Source organism: Mya arenaria, chromosome 4, assembly GCF_026914265.1.
Source record: "Mya arenaria isolate MELC-2E11 chromosome 4, ASM2691426v1".
Taxonomy (NCBI): Eukaryota; Metazoa; Mollusca; class Bivalvia; order Myida; family Myidae; genus Mya; species Mya arenaria.
In genome coordinates, this window is record NC_069125.1 from 39,116,615 (window position 1) to 39,129,200 (window position 12,586).

General features: G+C 34.6%; 1 protein-coding gene across 3 annotated transcripts; it reads right to left on the bottom strand.

Annotated features, from left to right (window-relative positions):
• Positions 1–848: 848 nt before the first annotated feature.
• On the bottom strand, positions 849–11,324 carry LOC128231408 (serine/arginine-rich splicing factor 7-like). 3 transcript variants are annotated; one of them, XM_052944197.1, is made up of 5 exons: positions 11,176–11,324; positions 9,573–9,862; positions 9,010–9,192; positions 4,295–4,405; positions 849–3,483 (listed from the first exon to the last, which is right to left on the bottom strand). In XM_052944197.1, the coding sequence occupies exons 2-5, from the start codon at positions 9,848–9,850 to the stop codon at positions 3,294–3,296; spliced, it is 762 nt and encodes a 253-aa protein (XP_052800157.1). In that variant the 5' UTR covers positions 9,851–9,862; positions 11,176–11,324; the 3' UTR covers positions 849–3,293. The 3 variants fall into 3 exon arrangements, with proteins under 3 accessions (XP_052800157.1, XP_052800158.1, XP_052800159.1); XM_052944198.1 differs by having other exon boundaries at positions 11,188–11,322; XM_052944199.1 differs by lacking the exon at positions 11,176–11,324 and adding an exon at positions 10,853–10,996.
• Positions 11,325–12,586: the final 1,262 nt, after the last annotated feature.

Genomic DNA, 12,586 nt, shown 5'->3' on the forward strand with positions numbered 1-12,586 from the left:
AAGGCGCCCATTTATGTTCTAGTCAATGTCATAACGATCTTGGCCTTGGACCCCCAAAAAAATGAAGCCTTGATTAACAGTGAAAACTCATTGATCGGAAATGAGGGTGACGCCCCCGACGGCGCTGGGCAATGTTATCCCGGTGGCTGTCATGCTTTGCAGACGACACCTAACTAAATATCCGACTCTAAAACTACACAGAAATCCCTTGATGAGGATGTAAACTGTGAAATTTCAATGATACTCGTCAATATCTAATATGCATGATTAATTTTGACTTATAACACAATCTTGTTGATGTTATGATAAAATAAAAATACACGAATTTGTCAAGTTTATCATGGAAGATAGATCTACCAGAATAATACAAAGGAAGTTTTAAAGCTGCAATTTCGTTTATCAGTAGTATTCAGTACTTCACTGTCCAACAAACCACCGACTCTTAAGGTGACACAGCTGGCCAAGAGGACAAACAGCGACATCGCCATCATTATCGTAACCACCACCGCCACCCACCACCACAACTATCATCATCATCATCACCGTAACCACCACCACCACAACCATCATCATCACCGTAACCACCACCGCCACCACCACCACAACCATCATCATAATCATCATCGTACCCACCACCACAACCATCATCATCATCACCGTAACCACCACCGCCACCACAACCAAAACCATCATCATCACCGTAACCACCACCACCACAACAATCATCATCATCATCATCATCATCATCATCATCATCGCCCCCTTCACAATAGCGGACAAATCGGTCAAGCTACCTTGATGTTGTGCATGATGCACTACAATCGCTTACTTTTCAAGGGAAACAACACTTAATGCTTCATATGACTTTATTCAAACCGATAATCCACTCTTAAATGTCAAACGTTCTATCCCTAATCATCTAAAACAGACTATCAGACATTAACAGTTTAACAGTCAAAGACAATATACAGCTTCAGAATATATAAAACATATTCCAACAGCAAGCTTTGAACAGGACAAACTAAAACATGGAATGACAAATTTGATTATTTCTACATTAAAAAAGAACATCATTAACAGCTTGTAACATTTATGTACCGACAATTATGCCCATAAAAATGGGCACAATGCTTGGGCAAATTATTTCATCAGTGAAAATCTGAAATTGAAAAAAAATGTGATTGTTTTAAGAATAAATCATGCTGCATAGTTCTAAAATATTTGATTAAAAAGTTTGGAGTTTTGGGGGTAAGTATTTTTATAGAAACAAACCCGTCTTCAAATGCAATCATCTTACTGGTTAACAATGGCTTTAGATGCATCTGTTTACGACAAATATATAGTTATAATAATGATTATAAAAATAAATCAATAGCACATTAAAATGAAACACAATAGATGAATTGATTTACCCATGCAATGCAAATATCTGTGTGACATAATACAAAGGTATACAAGTATTAAATGACCATAACACCAAATCCATCAATGTAATGATAACATGGAGACAACATTCATATTAACATACATTAGCTTCATGTTTTAGCCATTGGATTTCAGCTAACACTTACAGAAGGGTGTGTCTAATTTTGGTAGCACCCTTTTGCTCTCGTGCAGACCAGCATGGGCACCCTTCTGCCTTCATAGAATTTAATGCTTAAGACTGTCAAATATTAATTTTGTTTATATATTAAACATAATTATACTTTGATTTCTAACATTTTCTGTCAAATTCATAATGTTCAGATTACCCAGAGCCGTATACAATATTCCCATTTCTCCCTCAGCACCCTGTCCTTTTTATAACCTGCTAATATTCTTAAGCCATAAGAAACTCGATTCCACAAAACATGAAAATGATAAATGTGTGTAGCAGTGATAATGAGCAATATCAATAAGATACAAACTATAAACAAATATCATGATAATCATTTGATTTCAAAGTTTTAATTGTTGAGCAAAACCGTTAATCCGTACAATAAGGAAAGTATGACACCAAGATAATTTCAATGTACAACTCAGATTTACCAAGATCTTTATTGAGACCAAACCATGGAGAATGAAAATAAAATGGGTACATAATGATGACAGAATCCATAATGATGACAGAATCCATAAGTGATCAATAGTTCATCAATCTATTGTCAATATCTATATGAATACATATAACATGTATGTTTAACAAGGATTATTCAATAAAATATTACACAAAGCATATTCATGCATTTTAAGTAACTGTGTAACCGCATGCATAAGAACTTCATGTATACCCCTGACAAACCAATGATCAGAAATAGTTACATAATATTCACTATTAAGTGTTTTTTCTAAAAGAAGCTGGAATTCCACGAGTCGAATGTGTCGCCTGTCGAGGCGAGGCGCCCATTTATGTTCTAAACAATGTCACAACGAGCTTTGCCTTGGACCCCCCCCCCCCCCCAAAATGAAAACTTGATTCACAGTCGTTCAAAACTCATTGATCGGAAATGAGTGTGACGCCCCCGACGACGCTGAGCCGTATTATCCCGGTGGCTGCCATGCTTTGCAGACGACACCTAACTATATATCCGACTCTAAAACTACACAGAAATCCTTTGACGAGGATGTAAACTGTGATTTCAATGATACTCGTCAATATCTAAAATGCATGATTAATTTTGACTTATTAGTTATTACACAATCTTGTTGAAGTCATTGATATTTTTATAAAAAAAAACACGAATTTGTCATTTTAAGTAACTGTGTAACCGCATGCATAAGAACTTCATGTAGGTCATTTTTAAAGAATGCCTGTTTGTTTTGAAATTTGTGGTCAGGCTGCGAGTGTGTATGTAAGAAGTTCTTCGTAAGCTTTTGCGTAAGCTTGTAAAATAATATGTACAAGAAACCTTTTTAAAGTTGGGTATCTGCTAACAAGATACATAAGCCCAATGAGTTATTTTCAGACATGTCAGAGTGCCCATTTAGCTGTGTAATCAGTCTTGCATTTCGATTGCACCCTTTTGCTTTTTTTTCATTCTTAGAAGAAACACTATGATTTTAATGAATAAACCTTCCAATTCAAGATATGCACTTTTAATATCCAATCTTGATGACAAATGAACAAACCAAAACATACCCCATTAGGCTTTTATGCCTAAATTCTAAATTATTAACATAAAAATCAGTATCTGTAAGTGTGAATCAATGATTCAAAATAACTATCCAAGATAAAAAAAAGAAGATGTTATAACACTTAACAGAACATGTATACAAATATGGCAAGTTTAATGGGTAAACATTGCCATTCCCAACTAATCATCGGCGAGGGCTTCTGCAGGAGCATCCCCTGCATTGTCAGGCATAACTGGACTTTTTTCTTGCTCTTCTTTCCCGTTCTCACGAGGGGAACGTGACCTTGATCGTGTCTTGGATTTCCGTGGCGATTTTGATGAGGATCGATGACGTCTAGAACGAGACCTGCTTGGTGACCGACTCTTGGACCTGGAAGTGGAAATGTTACATCTATGAAGAGATATTGCAGGTTCCAGTTACTCAAGAAAGACAGAGGGTTAACCTATAGTCCCCTCTGGTGAAATATAGATTCAAAAGAAAATAATTACATCTATTATTGTAAAAAAACTGAAGCTAAAATTCAGCATGGCTATATGCTGAAAAAGGGCATGTAGGTATTGAGATTTTACATTCAATTTGGTATAAATGATTATGACCAATATAAAACTAGAACAAAAGTATGCATGAACCGAGTTTTCAATCTTTAAATTGCACATTCTAGTTTTGAAACTTATATCCGAAATCTACAATAAAAAGCTGAGAAAACTCAGTTTCATGTGTAGAAATAATTGCAGAAGCCAGCTGAAAGGGATGAGGTGTAGGTTCTGAAAGTTTGCCTAAACCTACAATGTATTGGCTAAATTATAGCTTGACCACATCACATCCCCAATGTAGTTTGAAGAGAAATTTAGCAGCCTTAAGAGGGCAATTTATCCTCATTGAATTAGGTTTAAGGCCATAAAGAATAATTTAGCCCAAAAAGAGGTTGTGTAACAACAATGAATGACATCTGAATCATTACAAAACCAAGAGAAAAGAAGAAAAAGCAGTTAAATGGGAGCCAACCAGGCTCTGTGTGCATCATCATGGTTCACTTGCAATAATGAATTTGGCCAGCTCTACACTTTCATCCTATTTGTCTGACAGCATAACAAGTGGGAAAGTCTCGATTGAAAGTTATTAAACGCCACCACTTTATTTCTGTCTGACAAATGGCGTCCCTTTTGCCACGAACACATACTTGGTCCTACTACGGCGACTCCTCTTCCTCTCCCTACTCCGTGATCTTCGACCTCGTGACCTTGACCTTCGACCGCGAGACCTTGACCTTGAACGTGAATTACTCCTTCGACTGCAATGTTTTAACCAAATATGTTGTTATATTTGTAAAATGTAATTTATTTCTCTCCAAAAGAAAATGGTATGATGCTTCATGTAAATAGATTGATCTTCCTTATTTTCTATGCAAGTAATCTAGAATCAAATCAACATTACAACTACAACACATATATTTTTTATATTCACTTTATATCATAAGCTAATAAGAAGAACATTTAAGTCATTAGAGAACATAAGCACCAAACCATTTTCTTGATTGAAGAGAATTGTGTGCACCAGCTTAAGCTGCAACTACAAATCAAAATCAAAATTAATATTAAAGGAGAGAAATAATGCAACATAATGGTTCTGTCCATGTTTTATGTGTTAAAATGCCTGTAAGCATTATCTGTCCATTCCAATATTAAGTCCATGCGTTAAGGGTTTGTAATTATGAGACTAAAAAGTAAGGGATAATACGAGCGACATGATTTGGAGCCTTGATCAGATACATTTACTTTTCTGATTTAAATTCAGAGACATTTTAAGAACTTTCACATCACACTTATGATGTCACAGCAAAAGAACAAAATTGAAACAACAAAAAATAATAATTATATCAATATTTGAATTGCCTTTCAGAAAAGGTTTATAAGGTAACACAAGATCCTCACTAAACATGATTCTAGAAAGGTTTCATGATTAATTTCCATGTTTTATACTATAAATAAAGACATTTAAATTGGAAAACAATAAATTTTGTCTAAAAAGTCCTAAAAAGTATTTGTAAAAACTCAGATAGAAATATTTGCAATTAATACTTTTCCATTCAAAGTTATAAAAGTAATTGTAACTCATTTTTAGGATGTTTTTTTCACAATGAACATCATAAATGTAGAAACAATGTCCCTAAGGCCCAAAATCGCGCAATGCAGCTCATTTGTCAATTTGTGAAATTTATCTTTTTTGAATAACAGCAGACATACATAATACCAAATTCACTAAATACATGGGTAGTTCACATTTATAAACATAGTGCTTTAATTTTATTTAATTAAGTTCATGGACTGAACATAGGATACGCAGGGAAGCTACATAGGAAAAAATAGGAAACATGCACAGGGACGGAAATTAACCTCGAGATCGATAAAATAACAAAAGAATAAATATGTGTTGCAAGTTGACCAGGTGGCTAAATAAAACATTGAAAATCAAGAAGAATTAAACTGATATACAACACAATAAAATTAAAGCTAATTTGAAAAACAAGAATGTCCACAAACAGTCAATGACCTGTCACTAAAAAGACATGACTAAAGTAAGATTATATATGTATTCATTTACGAGTTAAATGTTTAAATTAAGTTCTTATCAATTTCAAATGTATACTTGTGTTACTGGGTATTCAGTATGTATAGAGTGGCACTAATACTGTGATGCTATAGAGCTCGCTTTTAAAGCGTGCAGAGCCTAAGGTTGTGAGTTTGATTCCTAATAGATGCACATAGCAATCTTTACAGTCAGCTACATTTGGCACCCAAATAGCTAGCTCTATAGCGAGACAGTATAAGTGACGTGATATACAAATCAAATACCCAGCTACACTTAAATAATTAAACAACAATTGTAAATTTACATACCATCTACAAATACGAAATAAAAATAATTATGAAAGTTTCACTTACAGCCAATAAGAATCTGGCTGACAAACTCCCAACCAACAACTTCACTTTTCATTGGTTCTCATTCCATCACTCAACCAATCAGGGATGGCAATACAAACATGATATCCACCATTCACCATACCATAATCATCTTTCATTTAACCATATACCACAAGCCTGATGAAAATAATTACATTTCATTGTAAAAATAGAACATAAATAGTATTACAATTTCAACAATATGTGCAATGTGGCAAAATACCTAACAAACTGGGGTAAAAAATGGGATTTAGCTTTGATTCTGTTTAATTTTTCAACATGCATTGTAGGAAAAAGTACCCCCATCCCACAGTGTACAAGCCACGTTATTTTACATCATATGTAAACCGATTGTTGGAGCTTAGTTGGACAGGCGGAAATTAGACTTTGGGTGAGCAAGCCAAAATTCAGACATTCGTGCTTGGCATCAACATTCTTAACAAGCCCTGCTATATAAAATTCAGAATTTCACCAAGCCCCGAAAGCATTTTACCAGTGCAGGGCTTGCCTTGCAGGTTTGTGCTAATTTCGACCACTGACATGAGCGTTCAACCATTATTTCAAAAAATAATCAATACAACAAAGCTAATTGCAGGATGATGGACAAGGGCTTTAGCCAGGTTTAAATTTAGGACAAGGGGCTGCAAAAGAGTGACGGGGTCCTGAGGAAGAAAAGGGATAGGGTGCAGCACCCTTCCAATTAGTCTATAGCTAAAACCCTTATGACTGCAGAGCGATTATATCTGTATATTGAAAAGCTCATTAAAAGCTCATTAAGAACTATTTTGCAGCTCAAAAGAGAAAGACAGACAAACAATGAAGTTTCATTTTTGTCACACATTTTACGCTCCCCAAGTTTTAAGTAAAAATGTGTCTCCATACACTTGCATTCACTTTTGACACATTTCACCTTTTTTACAAATTTAGTGCAAATCAATATTATCTAGCTGAATAATATCCGAAATATGCATCCAGTTTCTGTTTACATATGACATATTAACCTTGTGGTATGTACACACTGCGTTCAATGTGCCCAGGGAAAGATTAAACAACCAAATATAACATGATTGTGCAAAATGAATGAATAGATCTGAAGTGCATTGTTCTAGAATCTTTAAAATAAATAAAATACTACATAATTTTAGTAATCAATTAAAACAAAATAGTCTCATATTACAGATTTGATGTTTTTTAAATAACTTTGAAGATTTTGAAGTTATAAAAAGACCATACAGATATCTTCTTGATTTAAACAGGTTTTCACTCTGTTCGATTACATATAATTTATCTTAAGTAAATGTTTTCACTATCTTTCCCCTTTATAGAGAAAACATTTAACCAAAATATTTGACTAGAAAAATGAGATGTATGCTGTCAAATGTTTCAATTCAATATTCGGTAAATACAACACTATTGTACATGTGAATAAGACAAAGTAATGTTCAACCCTTATAAATAAAGCAATAAACCTTATAAATAAAGCAATAAAATTGTGAATAATCAATATGATCATAATCTGTAATCGTAGAATGATTACTTTGCATATAAAGAGTATGATTCCTACTGAAATATTAATGAGTTTGCCAGATAACGACTCATCATCTGAGTTTATACCATGATCCATCATAGGACAGCAGTAAGTCCTTATTCTAGACATGAATACTTTATAGACTAAAAGAAGTTACACTGCAAATAACTTAGTTAGATTGATGAACTTGATTTCAGATCTTGCAGCTTACATTTTTTCAATCTTGAAAACCTCAACTTGAAAAATAAAGGCAGGGCTCGACATTAACGGTGGTCCGATGGTCCGGGACCACCAGATTCATGGTCCGGACCAGTAGAAACCAGTTCTTGCTAGTCCGACTGGGCCAGTGAAATTTCCAAGAAGAAATAATTTAATCAGAAATGTTAAGCACGATCCCTGACTAAATCTGACAATATGTATAATCCAACAAATAAATGCAGTGCAAGCAGCGTTCGTTGTTTTTATTTACATTCCCTTGCGCATGCGTTACATCTGCGACCGGAAGTAAACAGCACAGAACAGTTTACGATAGCTGTGAAATCATCGGAATTAGGTCAATCTTTATTACGATGTAAAATTCCAATAACTTATTTTAGCAAATCATTTCGTCCATATTTATAGCATTGAATTTGGTTTTTAAGTATTTATCGTATGCATAGTAAATTAAAGCCATTTGCTAATGTGATTGACAAATTTTAATGTTCATTCAAGTCAGATATGTACTATATATCTTTTATTGCTGCCTGATAATCCAACGTATATTCTAGTCAATCCTCATACTATTGTTTCATTGTTGTAATGTTAACCAGTTAAAGTTTTATATTAAAATTAAAAGCTCACAATTATTTTCATCATGTGTGTATATAATAAACCTTCACAGGCAAAGAATTAAAATCATATCATCAAAAAGTATCAATTTGGTCAGGACCAGTGGATATTAGGTCAGGACCAGTAGAAAATATATCTACTAGTCCGAATGGACCAATGGATTTAAAAGTTAACGTCGAGCCCTGAAAGGCAATTATGGATCTTCCGAGAGAATAAAAATTTACCAAGAATAATGATGTTTCCTATAGGTAAGCATTTGTAAATATGCAATTGCAATTTATTATATCGCTAGAATAAGCATCACTGAGCGACAACTTATTTAATACATTTATCCTAACAAACATTACCCACCTTAGTGTTCAAAATTATGTTTTGAATTTGAAATTTGAAAAATAAATTACACAAAATATAAGTTTGAGCACTAAATTTCATAAACATGAAAATATGAACTAGTTCTAACATCATAGTTAAGACAATGCATAATAGAAACAACTGGATTTGAACATGAACATGAATAACAATTTGCCAGAAACTACATTCATACTCATAGTAACTATAAACAATATTGCAATATTATACCGGTGTTGTCTCTCCCTGTTCCTGCTCCTCTGTCTCCAGATCTCATCGCAATCCCGAGAGAAATGGCCCATCTCGCCACACTGGTAGCACCTCAATGTTGCATCAAACCCCGCCCTTCTGCCCCGCCCACCTCGAATACGCGGTCTTGCATACGAACAACGGATCCTTCCACTTGACAACACCCTGTTGATGAAAAAGAACAATAAATTATTACAAATTAAATATTACTGCAAGAGCATTGCCATTGCAAAATGCTTTGTAAAATTTATATGAGTTGTTGATGAGGTCTGCGGTTAAAGTTTTGGGTTTGTGGTAAGTACGCGCGTTTCCTCTTGGTGAAACACAAAAACAAAACATTTCTTGTGCATGATCATGCCAACAAGAGTGATAAATATACTGATGCAGTTACTTTTTTTACAATCATTGTGCCAAATACATAAAGTATTTGACCTCAACCTTTGACAATACATGTACCTCAACTTTTTTCCTTCAAACAACTGACAAACTAAAAATAGATTATGTATATAATAATTATTTAAATAAAATAAGGAACCAATTCCTACTGTCCATCCATTGTCTTTATGGCATTGTCAGCATCTTCTTTATATTTGTAAACCACAAATGCAAAACATGGTGGATTACGTGCAACCCAGACCTCAATGAGAGGCCCAAACTTATCGAATGCCTTTTCAATTTCTCTCTTGCTTGGATCAAGACCTAGGTCAGAGACATGAACTCGGAATGACTCTGGGGTGGATGACCGGCTTCTGCTTCTACTGTAGCTGCGGCTGTAACGTCGTCCCCGGCTTCGTGACCTACTTCGTGAACGTGATCGTCCCATCTTCACTCAATGCTAAAAAATTACACGTATGACAATTTAATAACATTCATACAACAGTCAAGTGTTACTTAGGGAAATTAAAAGCCTGTGCTATGAAGATAACAATGGAATGAAAAATCAGGAACATCTTGGAGAATATAAGATTATAAGTAGTTAAGAATTAGTCATACGTTTTTCTTTTTCGCAGAATTCAAGAGGAACAATAGACCTAGTTAATATAATAGAAAAAATTCACAAAGTCAGCTGCAAACACAACATATTTGTGAACTCTAACACAAAAAAGCAAAGGTAGAAACACAAAACATTAGGTTCTTCTATTAATATCCCTCCATAAAAAGACCATTGATCTCCTTAAAATATTACTTCCCCATTTATTGTATCAATGATCAATGTAAGTAGATGTGAAGAAACAGAAATATTAACCGCGAATCAATATTCTGTCTTGTAGGCTACGGACATTCAATGTGAAAAAATGCTTTGGTTTAGAAATTACTTAAATATTGTAACATTTTTTAAATTGAAAGCATGTACAATCAGTAGTAGCTACATCAATAAGAGACAACAACATCAATAGTTGCCGACATAAAGTGGTCAGCAATGATAATCCAATTCTACTCGATAATCGCATCTCAAGCATAAGCTTTTGAAATAGTAGAAGGCTTTACCCGCTTGTTCAAATTCCTGAATTTATATAGCAGAATTTGTTGAAAAAAGTAGATGCCAAGCATAAGTGTAACAATTCCAAGAGTCTAATTTTGATGACTGTAATTTGAGAGAGAAAAAATAAAATGATTGCAAAAAGAACATGTATACTTAAACACTGAAAAAACACATAATTTAAAAGCAATAATCTATAAACACGCTAATAAAACAGGAGTAGAAGCAGGCAATATAAAAAGGAATGCATATTTGTTATGAGCAAAGATGAGTATGACAATGTTAATCAAAGAAACAGGACAGCATTGGTATTGCAACACTAATAAATAAAGAAATGTCACCTACTCTCAGATTCAAAACGCAAAGTGATATCAGCAATAATAAAAAGAACAATTCCAATCCATTTTAACAAGACTCAGGATGTACGCACACCAGACAGAAGAGGGTTTTTAAAGTGCCCTTCTGTGCTAATAACTACGTATGCACAGAAGGGCACTAATGGGTTTCAAAGTGCCCTTCTCTGCTTATAACTACAATAGCTTTGCATCTTTACTTGCAGTGGCCCTTCTTTGTACCTCAACAGGTTCAGATAATGAATACAAAAAATAAATGCAGCGTGGCAGTCGCGAAAACGTACTGCATCATCTTAAAAAATAGAATGCACTAACCTTAATATTTACCTACTCCGAATACAAGATCAGTTTGCAGTCTGTTAGCAAATTCAATCAATGCTTTCATCAATGTGCGTGAGTTTATTTCTTCGCAGAAAAAGTTTTTTATTGGTTTCTTCCTGGTCACAGTCTGCTTGGTTGATAACTTAGTCGGTTAACAGGTTACATTCAACTGATTGTTATTGCTGATCTTTCATTCTTGGTGTAATCGTTTCATTGTTCAATGATTACTGCCGAAACTTCGTAACACGTAGGTGATTATCCACCACCACCACCACCACCACCACCACCAACACCACCACCATCATCATCATCATCATCATCATCATCATGATCATGCAACATCTAAAGATTTGTTAAACAGCTATGCATGGCTTGTTTATGTGTATATAAATATACATATATTATGTAGATATATATTGACTTGAAGACATTTATCTCTATACGCATCGGAGTATATGGTACGTCTGAAAAGCAAATACGTCTTCATTTTGATGTATAAGAAATTTAGGAGGGTTTGAGAAACGCTACTGGTACATGTACGTCTGATCTTTTTTGAGGGCTACTTCATCTGTCTGAGTATGTGCATCAGTTTGTAGAAGTTTGCAGCGTACGTGTAATCGATCTCCAGAACACGTGCACATTTGGGATCGCCGTCATACAGGTACAGGCAGGCTCGTGCAAAGTGGACGGAAATGATGTCTCCAAAAGCACGAGGAAAGCTTTGTCACGGTGCGTGGTCAATCATCCTTTAAGTTCACTTGAAAATATAGGTTACCCCAGCTGCTTTTCATGCAACTGCTCCTATATAGCAATTCGAAGGAAAGGACAGTTAGGTTGTTCTGCTCAAATCACTGGTAGAGTCCTTAATCCTTAATACAAGCCATCAGGATTTTTGATGTTTTATTATCATCATATTATAAAATACCTTGGTTTCACGGTTTAAAAAGATACAGTCATCCCAGAGGCGTATTTGTGTAAGTTACAGTATATATAGTAGCAATTGTTGGCAATCCGATATCATTTACAAATTACCCGTTAGTCACAGTCATATACATGTACCTAAGAAACATCAACAGTCACCTTTGTTTGTTACTAATTCCTTAGCAAATTATAGACCAGATTTTAACTGTAAAGAGCATTCCATAGGCACGCTTCCTTTCAAAAGTAGGCCGAAAATGACTTGACCGATTTGGACCAGACCGAAAAGGTAATTGGGCCCAGTTGACCCGACACCAAATAGTGTAGTAATTATCACGATGTCAGCGCCATAGCAGTGCTTTTTGTCTTTTTTAAAAGACATAACTATATCATATATAGATATAGATAATTAAATGTAAATTAATGTAAAATAAACTCGACTTTATTTTAAATACAGCCATAGATTTCTGAGATCTTTTTAACAGTT